General features: G+C 42.5%; 1 protein-coding gene across 1 annotated transcript in view; it reads left to right on the forward strand.

Moving 5' to 3' along the window:
- Positions 1-444: 444 nt before the first annotated feature.
- The window catches only part of LOC142861035 (uncharacterized), a 35,128-nt gene continuing 16,412 nt past the window's right edge, over positions 445-19,160 (forward strand). Inside the window, exons 1-3 of the mRNA XM_075993901.1 lie at positions 445-1,221; positions 3,507-3,578; positions 4,422-4,472. Coding sequence (XP_075850016.1) covers positions 445-1,221; positions 3,507-3,578; positions 4,422-4,472 — 900 coding nt within the window. The remainder of the gene's footprint in view (positions 1,222-3,506; positions 3,579-4,421; positions 4,473-19,160) is intronic.

The raw sequence follows: 19,160 nt of genomic DNA on the forward strand, positions 1-19,160 counted from the left end.
AGACCCCTGGGACACAGCCATATGAATATCGTCTTCCATCTACATCACCCGGCACACCCACACCCCCTCTGTGACCTGTGCCAGAAAACAGCAAGGAAAGGCACACCATCCCTGCCCAGGGAATCCCTCCATGCTGCTGCTCCCTCTGCGGCCCCTTTCGCCTCCAACACCGCCTCGCTGTCAGCAAGCCTTCCAGGACACTTGCCTCCAGCCCCTCCGCCCCACCCTTCTGCACCCCAGCCTCTTGACGTTCCCTGTCCCTCAGATCACACTCCACGAGCACAGCCGCTTCTCAAACCTCAGGCCACTGTCTCGTTGGAGAACATACTGTTTTTCGGCCTCCGCCTTTCCCGAGACACTTTCCACTTTCCACTTTCATCCCCGGCCACGCATCCCACTCACCCAGCCCGGTCTGCTCCACCACCGCCAGATGGCACTTTAGGGATGACTCCACCTAAACCAGCTCGCGCCATTCAGAACCTTGGTCTGGACATGTTCTGTGCTGGTAGCACTCCTGAACCGTCCCCTCTTTTCTCTCCAAAGAGAGGCACTGACCCTCCAAAGCTGACAGTGTCAGCATTCTTCTGGTGGCAGCCTCATGCCCAGGACTTGTTCCCCTCCAAATGGGCACCCTGTGATTTTAAGAAACAGCTTCTCGCCCTCCGCTATTCTGAGGCCTTATTTGCAGGAGACCCTGCAGCCAGCCTCATAGTGTCTGCTTCCCTCTCCCTGCCCAACTCTGCCCTGCTGGCTCTCTGGGAGAGACTAGTTAGCAAGAGGGGGAATTTCCTGATGTGGAAGGGAGTGGAACAATACGTGGGCTCTATTCTAAACCATCTGAGGCCAGGCGAACATCTCACTGCTTCAAGGACCACGTTGGCAGCAGCTGCCAGTCAGCAGGGCGCCCCAGGTTACCTCCCTCGCTGCAGCTGTGAAGGGAAAGCAGCGGAGCTGCACCTGCGCCCACAGCCCCTGCATCCTGACACCTCGGAAGACGACCAGCAGCAAAAACACCTGGAGCTGCTCTGGCAGCTGCTGTCTCTGTGTGGCAAGTCCCTGCACTCTGTGGTCCTTGTCCAAGACAGCTGTCTCCCCACATTAGTCTTCATCACCACAAGCTCACGAACCTTCAAAGCTGAAGGATTCCTGGCAATTGACCACCTCGACCCTCTGTGCTTGCCCCAAACCCTGCCCAAGTCTCAGTCCCTAACCCTCACCCAGGTCCGGCCTCTGGCCCCATTTCTATCCCCACACCCCATCCCACCACCTGGGCCTCTAGGCCCGATTCAGATCTGTGGGGTGAGCTTGCTTCAGAAGAAAACCGGAGTCCACTGTCAACCCAGGCTCATACCACCCGAGTGGGGCTCATGCAACACCTGCTGCACCCGTGGGTGTCGGTCACTAGTAACTGATCACAGACAAACTCACGCCATGTCCATGTCAATGTGCCATCGTCCCCTCTCCTGGGTTTCGTTCATACGCGGTCATGGCAGAAAAGACCTTCAATATTTGCTCTTCAGCCCACCTAGCTTCCGAGAGACCAGCTCAAAAATCCCACTAAAGAAGGATGCCAGCAAGAATCAGGAACTAAGTAAGAAGAATGGCGCAAAAGTTCATCTGAGCACAAAAAATTCAAAACATGGAATCTCCAAGTCCACAGGAAGAAGCTTTAAAGAATTTCTTGGAGAAAAAGTCAAAACAACAAAATCAGCTCCCAGCCTGCATCATCCCCTCCCTGCCTCATCCCCTGCGGGAAAGGGGGCACAGGGAGACCTAAGACCGTGCCCCTCTGGTGCCAACTGTGAACTTCCAGAGAAGGTCTGGACAGCTGAGGACGGCAGGCAGACTGGCCTGCAGCCCCCTCAGGGCAGCACAGATGACATGTTACAGGAGTCCCCTGGGAGCGCTACTTCCCCAGCCACACCAGCAGAGGGACAGCGTCCGGATCAACCACGCTTGAGAAAGCGAATGCTCCGACTGTGGCAGTGGCTTCGTAAGCCCAGAAGAAAGCCCAAGGGGCAAAAGAATTGTCTGTGGGAGGGCAGCTCCCTGTCGTCTCAGGAGACTTCCTCAACTGCCCTCCTTGGGGGGCCTCAACACCCTCCCAGCTCCCCCTCCAGGGCTCAGGGACTCCACGGTCCTCTGGCCACCCCTTCCCGTCCTCAGAACACTGGAAGAATTAGGAAACTTTTCCCCTGCATTTGCTGAGGGGGAAAATCACTCCCCAAAAATTTGAACATGGTTCTCTGAATAAATGCTCTGCAAGAGTTATGTCTGTTGCCTGTGCTGTGTTGGGGGCACAAGTTTTGAGTCACCTAGAGCACGTGCTTCGTAGGGACAGGCTAGAGTTAGTTCACCACTTTCTCATGGCCTCTTTTGGCTTCCAAAAGGTGACCAGTTCCCTGGAGCTCTTGTGGAGGAATGGCTACCATGTGGCCCCACACTCGTTCCCTGCCTGAAGTTGGAGTAGATGGGCTCTGTGTCCTTCCACGTAGCTTTGCCTCGTGACATTACGCTACAGCCCACGCCTTCCCCCTCATGTGGTTCACAGCCTTTAGGGCAGTAAAGACGACTGGTCTTCCATAGCTGAAGACCGGGTCAAAGACAGGAAAAGTTTAAGAACATAGTGGCCGAATCATTTCTAAGAAACAGCTGTCCGTGACTAGAGGATCACATGCATGGGTGCAGGGTGGGGGCGTCACTGCTGCAGTGGGGGCTGGCCTGGGTGGGGGAGGGCTGAGGAACGGCAGACGCTGCCCAAGAACCTGTCCCGTGGGGCTGGCTCAGGAGTTGGGGTAGCACACGTGGACCCTGAAGCTGTGGTGTCATTCCTGCCAGTCACCGTGGGAAGTGGCCCCTCCCTGGCACATTTCACAGGTTGCCAGGACTGATGACATTTGTAGTTCAAAAGGATCACTGTGTTGTCAGTGGCAGCAATGTCGCCCAGGCAATCCCTGACCTCCCAGGGTCAAATACAGTTGATACTGTCTTTCCCTGAAAATAAGACCTACCCATAAAATAAGCCCTAGCAGGATTTCTAAGCATTTTCATAATATAAACCCACCCCGAAAATAAGACCTTGTGATGGGCCTGGCTACACAGTGCATCTGCACAACCCATGCCTTTCGTCCCGGAGTGGTAAAAAAGATGAGCAGCCCTTCTCATCTGCCCATCGTGACAGCTACTATCCCAGAGGTGACCTGAAAGGTGCAGGCAGCCCCACCAAGGTCAGCACCGCTGTCAGGTCCCAGCTGTCTTGTGTGCTGCAAGCTGAGGCTTGGAGGGGAAAATAACACATTCCCTGGAAATAAGCTCTAGAGTGCCTTCTTGAGAAAAAATAAATATAAAACCCTGTCTTATTTTCGGCGAAACACGGTATAAGGAAAACATGCCTCACATAAGTGGAAAAGTAAGGAGAAAAAAATGAAGATGGGAAAGAACGTCCTTGCTGGGGGATAAAGGTGTCTCTGCCCTTGTCGTGCCCCTGTCCTGCTCCCCCTTCCCAGTCTGATCCAGGCACCACTTCCGTGAGGCTCATCAGGGCGCTGCTCAGCTCACTGATGCCGTTTGGCAGAAGCGTACACGGGGCTGTTCTCTGGGCACCAAAGCAACATCTGCAAGGCTGTTGTCGGGCTCAACAACTGCCCTCTTAGGGAAGGTGACCTCAGTGCCCTCCTTCCGTCTATTCTTGTGACGGCTTGCAAGTCCTCGCCCTTAGTGTGCACAGTTCGCCCATCAGGATGGAGGGGCCACATGTGATCTTCACGGGCTTAGGGGAGCCACGGTAGCTATCCCCCAGAACACCTGCCCCTCATGCTCCACAGGTGAGCCCTGGACTGTGCACAGGATTGCCGAGATTTGGTGCTTCCAATGGACATTGACAGAATGCTCTCTTTGGCCACGACTGGCCACCCATCAAGTAGAGGTCTGGAGAGAAGGCAACTCCACTAGGACAGACAGGGATTGGACTCAAAGATAGGGTGAGTTTCCTGCAGGACACTGGAGATAGCTTTTCCAGAAAAACAATTTGTGAATGCTGGCTGTCAAAACACAAACAGCAGATGTGCACTGCAGCCTCGACTCTGCCTCTACATCTCCGAGCTATGCCATTGACCCTCAGTGTCTGAAGTCCACGGTTGCTGAAGGAATGCAGAGTCTCGGGAGGCCCTGGGAAGGACGAAAGGCGGGATGCGTCCGGGGGGAGGAACTCTAGAGGTGGAGAATCAGTGGAGGACCCGACATCCACGCGGAGACGTCAGCCAGTAACCCGCCTCTCACTTCCTCCACCTCCCACCTTCGTGTCCTCTACCTGCATTCCAGCTCAGCTACTGCCACTCCTGACACTGATCATCAGGAGCCCGGCTCACACGGGTGACAGCACAGCTCCACCTCCACCTTCACCTCCTCCCTCTCTCTCCCAGCGGGGCCCTCAGTTTCTCATTGTTGCACTTCCTGAAATTTCTCCCAGGACAGTAAGCAAATACAGTGCTGAGGGACAGGCCCACCGCTGTCAGCTGTCCTTACTGTCCCGCACCTCCTCAGTGGCACTCCCCACCTTTTATTTTTAAAGCTTTTGACTACAAACATGCTTAAACATACACAAGAGCAGAGAGAACAACGTATCCCCCATTACACCATTCAGCCTTCACAACTACCAGGCACGATGAACCCATCTTTTACACAGTGATGAAAGTATAAAAGTCCGTCAAACATCTTCCAACTATCCCTTCGAAGACCTGCTACGTGCCCTGTGTCAATGCTCCCACGTTCCTTTGGTACTTGCCACACTCACCCACAGCACAGGGACGCAGCCTCGGTGACCGAAACACACTGAGTTACTGGCTTTGGCGTGGGCTCTGCTCCGCGTTGTGTCAGCCCTGAGGAGCCGCCTGCTCCCCCTCCCCGCTCCCTGCAAGCAGCGATCTGCACACACACACTCAGCACAACATTGCCGCCCGTGTCTCACAAGGTGACCATAACGGGAAAGGACTACAGAAGCAGACAACTTTCCATGTTGATAAGTACTTAAGATTGCCATATAAATGTTTTCAAACATATAGAGGAATACATTTTTTTCTGTCACACATTTAAAATGACGTACTGTGTTTCCAGTTAAATACAATAGATCACATGTACCCGTCTATCTTGTCTCTTTCCCTACACGTTATTAAAACTAAAGGATCATATGAAAAGCCGGTCAAAATCATTCATCATCAGGGAACTATTACCATGAGTCAAAACCACTATGAGTCATCAAATTGGTACTGACTGATTAACACTATGGTGCTCAAATGGTGGTGCTGTTCACCAGGGATTCGGGGGTCTGTGGGTAGACCCACATCTGAGGGATGGGAAGATCAATGTGGAGGAAAGGCATAGCTCTAACCCTTGCTAGGGAGAGGCAAAGATATAAAATACAACCAAAATGTTTGTGCTCTCATAGTTTCTTGAAATGAAAAAAAACACAAAACACTAAGAGACAGCAGGACACCCACACCAGGATGGGTAGAAAGAGGAAGTCAGTTAAGTGCTCGAGAGAGTGTGGAGAAGCTGGCAGCCTCACCCACTGCTGGCGGGAATGGAAATGTCTGTTTCGGAAACAGTCTGGCTGTTCCTCACATCATTCAATGGGCTTGACCTATGACCCAGCAATCCCCCTCCTCGGTACACACCTAAGAAAAAGGAAAACATGTGTCCACACAGAAACTCCCATGCACAGGTTCATGGCAGCATTATTCGTAATAGCCAAAAGCTGGAAACACCCACATGTCCAGCTTAACACTATTCGGCCATGAGAAGCCATGACCTGTTCACACCTGCCACACAGGGATGGATCTGAAAACATTACACTAAGCAAGAGAATCCAGGAGCAAAGGACCATAGGTGCATCCTTGTTATGAAATGTTCAGAGCAGGGAATCGACAGGCACAGAGAGTGGATAAGTCACTGCTCAGGGCTGGGGGAATCAGGGACGGAAGGAGTATAGGCTTTTTTTGTTTAATTAAAACTGATGAAAATATTATAAAACTGATGGATAGATTTGGTGATAGATGTATAACTCTGTGATCAACTAAGAATCATTAAATTACACACTCTAGGTGGGTCAATTCTATGGTCTATGAATCATATTTCAGTAAAACTGTTAAAAAAATAAAGCATTTAAAGAGAGGAAGTGTGTAAGGATGACAAAATCAGGAGTGGATACAGCAGAAGAGGTCAGCAAGTTTTTGGAAGATAGAAATCCAGGTAAACGATTTAGCAAAGCAGAGAAAACACCGGCAAACCAGTTCTCACCACAAAACCCCAGGAAAAAAGTGACATGGTGGCACCAAATAAGGATTGGCAGTTATATGCTATAAACATGGTTCTTCAAATTTTTTTTCCTTTTTTGTTTTACATTCTATATAATGTGTTAAAAATTGGTTGGGTCGCTTTTACTCTTTTTCAGTATTTTCTAAAATGTTGTTGAAATGTCAGCATGCTGCAAATGTGGAAAGAGGATCCCAGGTTCTTGTCTGGGACAGACCCTGAGACCATTGTTTTAAGCTTGCAGTGCACACTGCCGGGGGCTGGGTGTGGTGTGGCAACTGCGAGAATCAAAGCCAAAAATCGGAAACATTATGTAAAACTGAGACAATATAGTCAACTGTCCATCTTTAAAATGTATTTCTTTGAAAGTCATTAAATTTGCAGAAAAATGGCATGGATGGTCAACTTCAGTACACCTTTATCCAGACTCACCTATTCGTAATATTTTGACCCATTTATGATCTTTCTCCTTCCCTCATTCCCTTTTTTCTTTCTCTTCACACACACAAACACACACACTCACAAACGGAAAATACACTTACATTCCTAAATATCTGTAAATATATTTCATACATCTTGCAGCTTCTCCTTGAATATTTCATTGCGTATGTCTCGAAAAAAGAATATTCTCCTAAGTAGGCGAAATGGCTGCTAAGCAGAACAGGCAGTGGCAGCAAAAACACCCGGCAAGCCGGATAAATGTCCTGGGCAAGACACATGTGGACGGCAGGCCGAAGTGTGAGGACTCATGCTCTAAACAGTAAAAATACAGTATCTGAAAAAAATATATACTAGATGGTATTAACACCAGATTACACACACTGCAGAAAATAAGTTTAGTGAATTTGAAGACATGGCTTAGAACCTTTCAAAAAATAAAACACACACACACACTCACACACACACACACACAAAGATTAAAAAGTATCCATTCAGCTAAGATGAAAAATAAAAGAAAAAGATGATACAGAAAAAAGAGACTACTAAAACTTAATCAAGGAGATTTAAAAATACTAAAAATAACTTTTATAGATGAAAAATATGATGATTTAATTTAAAATAAATGGATGAGTTAAACATCAGAATAAAAACAATTGACAAAACAATGAGTGGACTAAAAGATAGTTCTGATATAATTGCACAGAAAGCCACACAGAGAGATACAAAGGAATATAAACTATAAAAGAGTCATTAACAGACCTGAATGACAGCATAAGAAGATAGCATATATCATTTATCTAACAGCTCCAAAAGAGGGTAATAAAGAAAAGGAATCAAGGCAATATTTTGAGAGTTAATGGGTGGGAATTTTCAAGAAGTAAACAAAGAATCTTCAGAATCAGGAAGCACCACAAATCTCAAATACATATATAAAAAGAAATGCACACCTTAAAAATCACAGTGAAACACATCACCCTAATGTGAGAGTGGTATCTGAAAAACCTTCAGAGAGAAACAGCAGATTATTCATAACAGAGTGACAGTTCTGTTTACAATTGAATCCCAAGAGCAATTATGAGTCAGAAGGCAAACAACACCAACAAATAACAATTTCAAATGCCTCACTATTTTTATGGAACTTATTAATATGATTATAAATTTCATATGGATTGGTAATTGTGGGAGAATAGCCTAAAAAGTTTGATAATTAAGTAAAAGGAAGGAGAAATTGAACATTGGATATAAAAATATATTAACAAAGCTATAGGAATTAAAACAGAGGTATTTTCATAAGTAAGGATATGGAGCAATGGGAACTTGTATACATTTCTAGTGAGCATGAACTACAGTGCAGCTGACAGCTTCCTGTAAATTTAAACATACAGATACCATATGCCTCGGCAATCCCATTTCTTGGTATTTACTCAAGATAAATAAAAACATGTGCCTATGCAAATATTTGCTTGTGAATATTTATAGCAGCTTTATTCATAATCACCACAAACTGAAACAATTCCAATGTCCACCACCTGGGAAATAGAAAACATGTAGTATGTCCATATAATGGAATCCTACCCAGGGATGAAAAGGAACCAACGACTACGCCAGCATCACACGGCTGAATCTCAAACCATTTTGCTAAGTGAAAGAAGGTAGACACAAAAGGCCATATAATCATCTCTGTATGACATTCTCAAAGAGGCAAAACAAACAGATGGTGGTGAAGGACAAACAGGTCAGTGGTTTCCAGAAAACAGGGATGGGAGAGTGGCCCTGACTACAATGGGCATGGAAGACCTTTTGGAATGCTGGAAATACTCTACATCTTGATAGGCATTGTGGTTACACAACTGTATACATTGGTGAAAACTTATAGAACTAGGCACCTGCACAGGGTGAATTTTACTGTTTGTAAATTATACCTGAATTTTAAAAAGGAATAATAGGAGAAAAAATGGCAGAGTAAAGGTCACCCCCCAATATCCTGTTCCAAGAGAAAAAAGCATAGATCTTGTTCTCCTACACACGAGTGCATCTCACTCCACGAGAACAGCGTTGTGAATCACCAGAGGTTCAGCATGGGACTCTCAAAAATGGGAAAAACAAGGTGAACCAGAGATAAGATCACATTCTCTGGAGAGTGCAAAACAAACAATAGGGCATAGAGAGTGGGAGGGCTCCAGCCCACCAGGCCAGGGAGTGAAGTGGGATCAGACCCACACGAGAACTGCTTGCTTCCCCATTGACCTCCACACCCACTCAGCCAGGGACCTGCGTGAAGTTGGTGCAACATCGCAGCAGGAGCAGTGGGTGCGTTAGAGAGTGGTCATTAGCAGAAAGCACCTTGAACACCCTGGAGCTCCATGCTAGGACGGCATCAAGTGGAGAGGAAACTGGTCTAAACTGCTAGGGGACCCAGTTACATATCTTGCCTCTGATACCCAGTGGGGCCAGTCCCACAGAGCTGTTCACCAAGTCAGGGACTCCAAGCTGCGACTGCCTCAGGCGAATAGGCTCACCCGGGGTGGGACGGTAAGAGTGACAGCTATGGCTGAACAGGCGTGAGCCAGTGGGAAGGCGGCATAGAGGAGACAACGGGGTGTCCTGATGACCCAGCTCCCCATTCGGCACCTGTCACCTCCTAAACAGTCACCCCCAGTTCTGGTACTCTGCGAGAGGGCAAGCGGTCACCATTCAGGGGGTCTACAGCCCAGTCGCTGTGGTGTGATACAGTGTGGCAGACAGATCCCCTCCTCCACGCCAGAGACTCTCCTGACAAACTCCGCCCTTACACAATCTATGATCAACTAGTCAGGCCTGTCTCGATCAAGGAACTCTGAACTCTAGTGCTGAGGGGACTAACACCAAGGGAGTTACAGATGCTGGGGTGCTGGGCAGACTGGGGAGCAACCTCCTACACCTACCAGTATCTTTCCTGCCGAAAGGAGTAGGCTCACTTGTGGAGTCTGGGTGAGACAAGAAAAGCCTCTTTCCCCCTGATCTAGGGTGAATCCTCCAGGCCCTGGCACTGATTAATAACTGACAGCCTAATGACTTTGCTATCCAGACTGGTTTAGGTCCCCCAGTTGATCAAAACGCTGGGGCTGGATCTCCTCACCCGGTCAGCTGCCAACAGTAAGGGCCATGGTCAAGGAACAAATCCCCTGCAAGTGCCCACAATAGGCTGCACAAGTAACCCCTCCCATCGGGGGTAGCTTGCCAAATGTGGTGGAAGAGCTTCCCTCAGTGGGAGATCAAGAAACCACAGAAGGGAGGACGCCCAGGGTGCTTCGTTCGTATAACACCGACAGAAATAGTGTATACACAGAGTCAGTTACGTATCATATGAAGAAACAACAGCTGATTCAGATGGGGAGGCCTCAGCAAAAGAATTCTGGATCTATGAAGAATCAAACCAAAAACACTCCCCAAAAGCATATACCAGCTCTCAAGCAATGGATATTAACCAAACCCAAAATACTAAAATGACAGTCATAATTGGACTGTGAGAAAGCTCAATGATATACAAGAAAAAATGGATAACCAACACAAAGAACCCACAAAAAAACTCCAGGAGGTAGATGGATAATTCACTAAAGAAATCGAGATCTTATAGAAAAGTCAATCCGATCTCCTGGAAATGAAGAATTTATTCAGGGAACTACAAAACACAGTGGAAAGCCTCAAAATAGGGTGGACCAAACAGAAGAAAGAATCTTAGAGATTGAAGATAACACCTTCGTATCAAATAAGTTTATCACAGAGATAGAGCAGAAAAATAAGGGACATTAGCAAAGTTTACAAGAATTGTAGGATTGAAGAAATATAACCTGAGGGTATTATGGATTCTGGAAGGGGTGGAAGAAAAAACCCAAGGGTTGGATAAGCTATTTGAAGACATAATTGAAGAAAAGTTCCCAGGTCTCCTGAAAAGGTAGATATCCAAGTACAAGAAGCTCAAAGGACCCCTGGATACAGTGCATACTGGAAAACACCACAACACGTAGTCATCACACTGACGAATATATCAACAAAAGAGACACTTCTACAAGCTGTAAGGTGAAAGAAGCAAGATACATACAAAAGAAAACTGATTCAAGTAATGCCAGACTTGTCAACTGAAACATTACAACCAAGGAGACACTGCAGCCGATTCTCACTCTTCTGAAATAGAATAATGCCCAACCTAGAATCTTGTACCCTGCAAAATTAAGTTTTATGTATGAAGGAGAAATCAAGACATTCTCAGATAAGCAAAGACCGAGAGAATTCATTGAGAAAGACCAGCCCTACAAGAAGTACTGAAAACAGTGTCACACACAGATCACCATAATAAATGCTCATGAACGTAAAAGCACCCAGAAGCTAAAGACTAAAGGCCAGATATCACAATGAATCTAGAGAGCAAACAAAGCAACAGTGACCAACCCAATAGAATGAACAGAAATCTGCCCCACCTATCAGTTATCTCAATAAATGTGAATGGCTTAAATTCCCCGCTCAAAAGACATAGGCTGGCAGAATGGATAAAAAAAATACAAACCATTTATCTGCTGTCTTCAAGAAACACAACTAAATTTCAAGGATGCATTTAGCCTAAAGGTAAAAGGGTGGAGATCAGTATTTCAAGCACACAGAAGCCAAAAGAAGGCTGGTGTGGCAGTTCTGATTTCAGATAACTTAGTTTTTAAACCAACAAAACAAGTCAAACACAAAGAGGGTCATTATATAATGGTGAAGGGTACAGTTCAATAAGAAGACATAACAATTTTAAATATATATGCACTGAACTTAGTGCACCCAGATTCATAAAGCAAACCTTACTGGATCTAAGCAAATTGATAAACAGCAGCCCCATAACAGCCAGAGATTTCAACACCACACTGACTGCATGGGACAGATCCTCCAAACAGAAAATTAATAAAGAAATAATGGACTTAAACAAAACTCTAGAACATTTGGGACTGACGGACATTTACAGGACATTCTACCCCAAATCCTCTGAATATACATTCTTCTCATCAGCTCATGGGACATTCTCTAAGATTCCCCATATCCTAGGCCACAAAGTCTCAAAAAAATTTTAAAACACAGAAATTATGTCATGTATATTCTCAGATCACAATGGAATAAAAGTAGAAATCAACCCTAACAGAAACTCACATTTCTACACACAAATGTGGAAATTAAACAACCTTCTGATAAATGATTACTTCATAAATGAGGAAATCAAACAATTCATTGAACTTAATGACAATGGGGAGACAAGTTATCAAATCCTCTGGGACACAGCTAAAGCAGTACTGAGAGGAAAGCTTATTTCCATAAATGCCTATATCCAAAAGTCAGAAAGATCACAAGTAGACAATCTCATGAATTGACTCAAAGAGCTGGAAAAAGAAGAACAGACCAATCCAGAAGAACTGAAATTAACAAGATCAAATCACAACTAAATGAAATTGACAACAGGGAAACTATACAGAAGATTAATAAAACAAAAAGTTGGTCCTTGGAAAAACAAACAAAATTGACAAGCCTTTGGCTAGAGTAACAAGAAAAGCAGAAAAGACAAATCTCTAATAAGCTGTATCAGGAACAAAAAAGGAGATATCACAAATGATCCCACAGAGATACAATACATAATCTCTCAATACAACAAAAACCTTTTTGCATACAAACTGAAAAATGAGGAGGAAATGGACAAATTTCTAGAAACACACAGCCTCCCTAGGATCAACCAGGAAGAAATAGAATTCCTGAACAGACCAATATCAAGAGCCCAAATAGAAACAGCAATTAAAAACCTTCCTAAAAAGAAAATTCTCCGACCAGAGGATTTCACACCCAAATGTTACCACACCTACAAAGAAGAACTGGTGCTATTTTTAAAAATGATTCCACAACAGTAAGAAGGAAGCAAACTCACCCAAGTCATCCTATGAAGCCAATATCACTTTCAAACCAAAGCCAGGAAAGGATGCCACTAAGAAAGAAAAATACACACCAATATCACTTACGAATATAGATGCAAAAATTCTCAATAAAACCCTAGTTGACCAAATCCAGATGCTTATCAAGAAAAATAATCTATCACAACCTAGTTGGCTTCATCCCAGGGATGCAGGCATGGTTCAACATATGCAAATCTATAAATATAACTCACCACATAAACAGAAGAAAAACAAAGACCATATGATCCATTCAATAGATGCAGAAAAAGCATTTGACAAAATTCATCACCCTTTCATGATAAGAACACTTAATAAAATTGGCATACAAGGGCCATACGTACAAGTGACACAAGCTATATATGACAAACCCACAGCCAACATCAGACTGAATGGGGAAAACTTGAAAGCATTCCTACATAGAACTGGAACCAGGCAAGGTTGCCCAATATATACACTTCTATTCAACATAGTGCTGGAAGTCCTGGCTATAGCAATCAGACATGAAAACAGAATTAAGGGTATCCAAATGTGGGCAGAAGAGATCAAACTTTCACTGTATGCTAATGATATGATATTATTTAGAAAATCCCATAGATTCAATCAGGAGACTCCTACACTGCTGGTGGGACTGCAAACTAGTTCAACCTCTGTAGAAAACAATATAGAGATACCTTAAAGTGATACAAGTAGATCTACCATTTGATCCAGCACTCCTACTACTGGGCATCTACCAAAAAGAACAAAGGACAATCTACAATAAAGACACCTGCACTCAAATGTTTATAGCAGCACAATTCACAATTGCAAAGCTGGGGAAACAATCCAAGTGCCCATTAATACATGCGTGAATTAATAAAATGTGGTATATGTAATCCATGGAGTACTATTCAGCTATAAGAAACAATGGTGATATAGCACCTATTGTATTTTCCTGGATAGAGCTGGAACCCATACTACTAAGTGAAGTATGCCAAGAATGGAAAAACAAGCACCACATATACTCACCAGCAAACTGGTATTAACTGAATAGCACCTAAGTGGACACATAGGAACTACATTAATTGAGTAGAGGGCCGGGGGGAGGGGGCAGGTATATACAGAGATAATGATTGAGATGTGCACCGTCTGGGGGATGGTCACACTTGCAGCTTAGACGTGGGAGGGGAGGTGGGCCAAGGGCATTATTTGCAACCTTAAAATTTGCACCCCCATAATATGCTGAAATCAAAAATAAAATAAAAAAAATAAAACAATAAGGCAAATATCCTACCTAGTACCCAGTTTCTGCATTTGAACTGAATTGAATTTGAAGACTCCTGCATATCCCTCCTTAATCCTATTGCTTTATTTCCTCTCTCAGGCAATACTATTCTGGGGGAAAAAACCCTTAAAAATACACTTATTGCATCTTTTTTTCTAAACAATATCATAAGTTTTATTTATATTTGAGCTATATATTTATAGAAAAACACAGCCTTCCTAGGCTCATCCAGAAAGAAATAGAATTCCTGAACAGACCAATATCAAGTACTGAAATTGAAACAGAAATGAAAAACTATCCTAAAAAGAAAAGTCCCAGACAAGATGGTTTCACACCTGAATTTTACCACACCTACAAGGAAGAATTGATGCCCATTCTGCAGAAATTATTCCACAACATCGAGAAGGATGGATTCCTCTCCAACACATTTTATGAAGACAACATAACCCTGATACCCAAAACAGGAAAGGATGCCACAAAAAAAGAAAACTACACACCAATATCCCTTAACAATATAGATACAAAATTTCTCAACTAAATCCTAGTAAACTGAATTCAGGTGCTTATCAAGAAAATGGTCCATCAGGACCAAGTGAGCTTCATCCCAGGGATGCAGGGATGGTTCAACATATGCAAATCTATAAATGTATTTCACCACATAAACAGAAGCAAAAACAAAGACCGTATGATCCTCACAATAGATGCAGAAAATCATTTGATGAAATTCAAAACCCTTTTATGATAAGAACACTTAACAAAATATGCATAGACAGGGCTTACCTAAAAATGATACAAGTCATATATCACAAACCCACAGCCAACATCATACTCTATGGGGAAAAACTGAAAGTATTCCCACTTAAAATTGCAACCAAACAAGGTTGCCCACTATCTCCAATTCTATTCCACATAGTGCTGGCAGATCTTGCTGGAGCAATTGGACAAGACAGCAGAATAAACGGCATCCAAATGGGGACAGAAGACATCAAACTATCACTCTTTGCTGATGATATGATATTATATCTAGAAAATCCCAATGATTCAACCAAGAGACTCTTGGAATTGGTAAATGAATTCAGTAAAGTCTCAGGATACTAAATCAATACACACAAATCAGAGGCATTCATAAACAACAATAACCGTCAAACTGAGAACCAAATCAAAGACACAATACTCTTCACGATAGCAACAAAGGAAATAAAATACCTAGAAATATATTTAACTAAGGAGGTAAAAGACCTCTGCAGGGAGAACTATGAAAAACTAAGGAAGGAAATAGCAGAGGATGTAAACAGATGCAAAACCATAGCATTCTTGTAGGTCAGCAGAATCAACATTGTTAAAATGTCTACCCCAAGAGATCTACAGATTCCATGCAATCCCTATTAAAATACCATCATCATTTTTCACAGATATAGAAAAAATAATTTTACACTTCATATGGAACCAGGGAAGACCCGATATAGCAAAAGCAATTCTAGGTAAAAACAGAAAAATAGGAGGCATTGGTTTACGAGACTTCAAGCTAAACTACAAGGCAATAGCAACTAAAACATCTTGGGACTGGCACAAGAACAGGGACATAGACCAGTGGGATAGAACTGAGAACCCAGATATAAAACCATCCTCATTTAGCTATCTAATTTTTGACAAAACAGACAAAAGCAAACACTGGGGAAAAGAATCCTTTATTCAATAAATGGAGCTAGGAAAACTGGATAGCCACATGGAGAAGACTGAAACAGATCCACACCTTTCACCTCTCACAAAAATCAACTCACGCTGGATAACAGACTTAAACCAAAGAAGTGAAACTATAAGAATTCTAGAGGAAAACATTGGAAATACTCTTCTAGACATTGGCCTAGGCAAAGAATTTATGAACAAGACCCCAAAGGCAATCACAGCAACAACGAAAATAAATAAATGGAACCTGATCAAACAAAAAAGCTTCTGCATAGCCAAAGAAACTATCACGAGGGCAACAGACAACCTACAGAATGGGAGAAGATTCGCATGTTACACATCTGATAAAAGGCTAATAACTAGAATCTATTCAGAACTCTGGAAAATCAACAAGACAAAGAAATCAAACAACCCTATCAAAAAGTGGGCAAAGGACATGAACAGAAACTTTTCCGAAGAATACAGAATAATGGCCAACAAACATGAGAAAATGCCCGCATCCCTAATCATCAGTGAAATGCAAACAAAAGCACAATGAGATATCACTTATCTCAGGTGAGAATGACCTTTATCAAAAAGTCCCAAAACAATAGATGTTGGTATGGATTGAGAGAGATAGAAACATTCATACACTGCTGGTAGGACTGCAAACTAGTGCAACCTCTGTGGAAAGCAATACGGAGATACCTTAAAGAGATACAAGTAGATCTACCATTAGATCCAGCAATCCCATTACTGGGCATCTACCCCAAAGAACAAAATACATTTTATAAAAAAGACATCTGCACTTGAATGTTTATAGCAGCACAATTCATAATTGCAAAGATGTGGAAACAGTCCAAGTGCCCATCAATACATGAGTGGATTAATAAAATGTGGTATATGTATACCACGGAGTACTATTCAGCTATAAGAAACAATGGTGATATAGCACACCTCTTGTATTTTCCTGGATGGAGCTGCAACCCATTCTACTAAATGAAGTATGCCAAAATTGGAAAAATATGCACCATATATACTCACTATCAAACCGGTTTTAACCGATCAACACCTAAGGGCATATATAGGAATAACATTCAACAGGTGTCCGGTAGATAGGAGTAGAGAGAAGGGGACGGGTATATACATACATAATGAGTGCGATGTGCACTGTCTGGGGGATGGGCACGCTTGAAGCTCTGACTCGGGGGGAAGGGCAAGGTAAATATACATAACCTAAGCATTTGTACCCCCTAATATGCTGAAATAAAATCAATCAATCATATGTAAAGAAAATTAACGAAAAAAAAGCTATCCATATAACCAAAAACATTTATTCCCCCTTAAAATTTGAAATAAAAAATTTAAAAACAAAAAACGGATTTCAGATGAAAGAAGTACAAGTCTCAGACACTGTTTAGGAAGGAAACAGTTTCCTGGGAAACTCCAAGACAATGGACAAGACAAAAAAAAAAAAAAGACACTAGCTAAAATTTTAACCTCTGATACCACAGCTACTGCAAACAGTTAACACAGCCTAATTTCTAGCCAGATAAACATCAAATATCACAGTAAAGGTCTGTTTACCTCATTGCTTTCCCTCATATACCCTGTCTGGCTGTCATTAAAAGGCAAACATCACATCTAAAGGGACAAAGCCAACATCAGAAACAGATTCAGGTACAGCAAAGACTTTGTGATTATCAGATGAAAAATTTGAAATAACCATGAGTAATATGCTAAGGGCTATCATGGTAAAAGTGAGCAATCAGTAGGACATAATAAATGTAAAAATCCAGTTCATTATAATGTCTGTTTGAGTCACTGGGCAAAAGAGAGATGACAAAAGAACACAAGTAACTGCTGCTCATCATATCTGACCGGGGTCAACAAGTGATGTCCCTTCTGTTCACTCACACCAAGGAAGGGTAGATTTGACATAAATAAGTTGATCTGGTAAGTTAGATGGGAGACATTGCTAAATGATAAATGATACCAGGTCTTCTTTCATTTAAATTTATGGTTATGTTACTGATACGGATGTTCTAAAATTATATAAAACTCTTAGAAATCTAATATGACATCAGTGATAATTCTGCTTATCATTTGTATGTCACAAAAACCACCACATTTCCTTGTCAATTGTGGATCATATGGAACTTCCATCAGACTTTTAACCTTGGTTATTCTAAGTCTCTGTCATTCGTAGTTTTGCCTTTTCCCTGAGGCACCTCTGCAATCAGATTCATGAAAAACACTAATAAGTACCCTTAAATGCAGATTTCTCATTACTTTAGATTAATGGAATAAATACAATTTTTTCAGAAATTTAATGAAGAAACTGATGAATTCATGAAACCATGAATCAAGATGGAGCAGAATATAAATTAATTACGTGAGCTGAGCTAATGAAAATCATTTTTATAACTTTTATTTCAAACATTATCGTTTCTTTACTTAAATCTTTTATTTTCAAGATTCGAGGGGGTTTATTTTCCCCTAATCTATCTATCATTTACAACCCTTGTCAAGTATTCTTTTTTTGGAGAGAGATGGAAGCATTTGCTTTTTTCCCCTAATGAATCGCTTCAAAATTCTAAAACTATTCATGAGTATTCTTCTTATTTATGACAATATGGCCATTTGTATGAGTTCAATAAAAATATGCCCTGTCTTCATAATAGGATACAATTAAAATAACTGATTATATTACCAGGGCTTGGACTGCAATGTCATATTTGAGAGTGTGCATAGAATGCTTGATTTCAATATTCCCCAGCTTACGGTGGGTGAGTAGAAATGGTCATTTCCTGGCAGGCCCAGGAACTTTAAGACTATAAGTAATATCTAAAATCTGTTTTGGTTTTGCTTCCTAGCTTCAGGATATTGTTATATCTGGTATTCCTATGTGGTCAAAAATGTAGAGAGCAAAAAAGTTATGTTTCCACAGAAATGCTACAATATACCTGTTGTTAAATTATAGCTCTGTGCATTCTTTTCAAGTTCTTGTGATCTACGGAGAGATTTTACTAGATCCTGTATTTTTTCCAACCTAATTTTCTTCCATGGAATTACCAAAAACAGAAAACTCCCTGTTCCTACAGCCCTATAAGCTAAAACTAGACAATTTGGAAGGAACAAGTCTCATGTCTGATGTACAGGCCACACTAAAAGTGCACTGAATTGCCTGATGCCATAATCAGAGACATTTAAACAGCAAGCCAAAATCAGAGGATGTTTTCACTCTGTATATGATTTTCCCAAGATGTCAGAACAACACTTCATATACCAAGGAGACTCTTACTTCTCTTAGTGACTACATTTTTTTTCACTTCACGGGATAATTGTCATCTGAGTTATTCAATAGATGGGTTACCTTTAAGCCTCAGTTCAAGGCTGAAAACTATTATCCAAGCTAGGATTATCAAGTTACTATTAACTGTAGTTTATATTTCCCTCTTTAAATTTTGTATCTGTTACTTGTTAAATTGTTGCAGAAGTACAACTCCCAATAGAATAATAGTGGCCCATCT

Source organism: Microcebus murinus, chromosome 18, assembly GCF_040939455.1.
Source record: "Microcebus murinus isolate Inina chromosome 18, M.murinus_Inina_mat1.0, whole genome shotgun sequence".
NCBI classification, from domain to species: Eukaryota; Metazoa; Chordata; class Mammalia; order Primates; family Cheirogaleidae; genus Microcebus; species Microcebus murinus.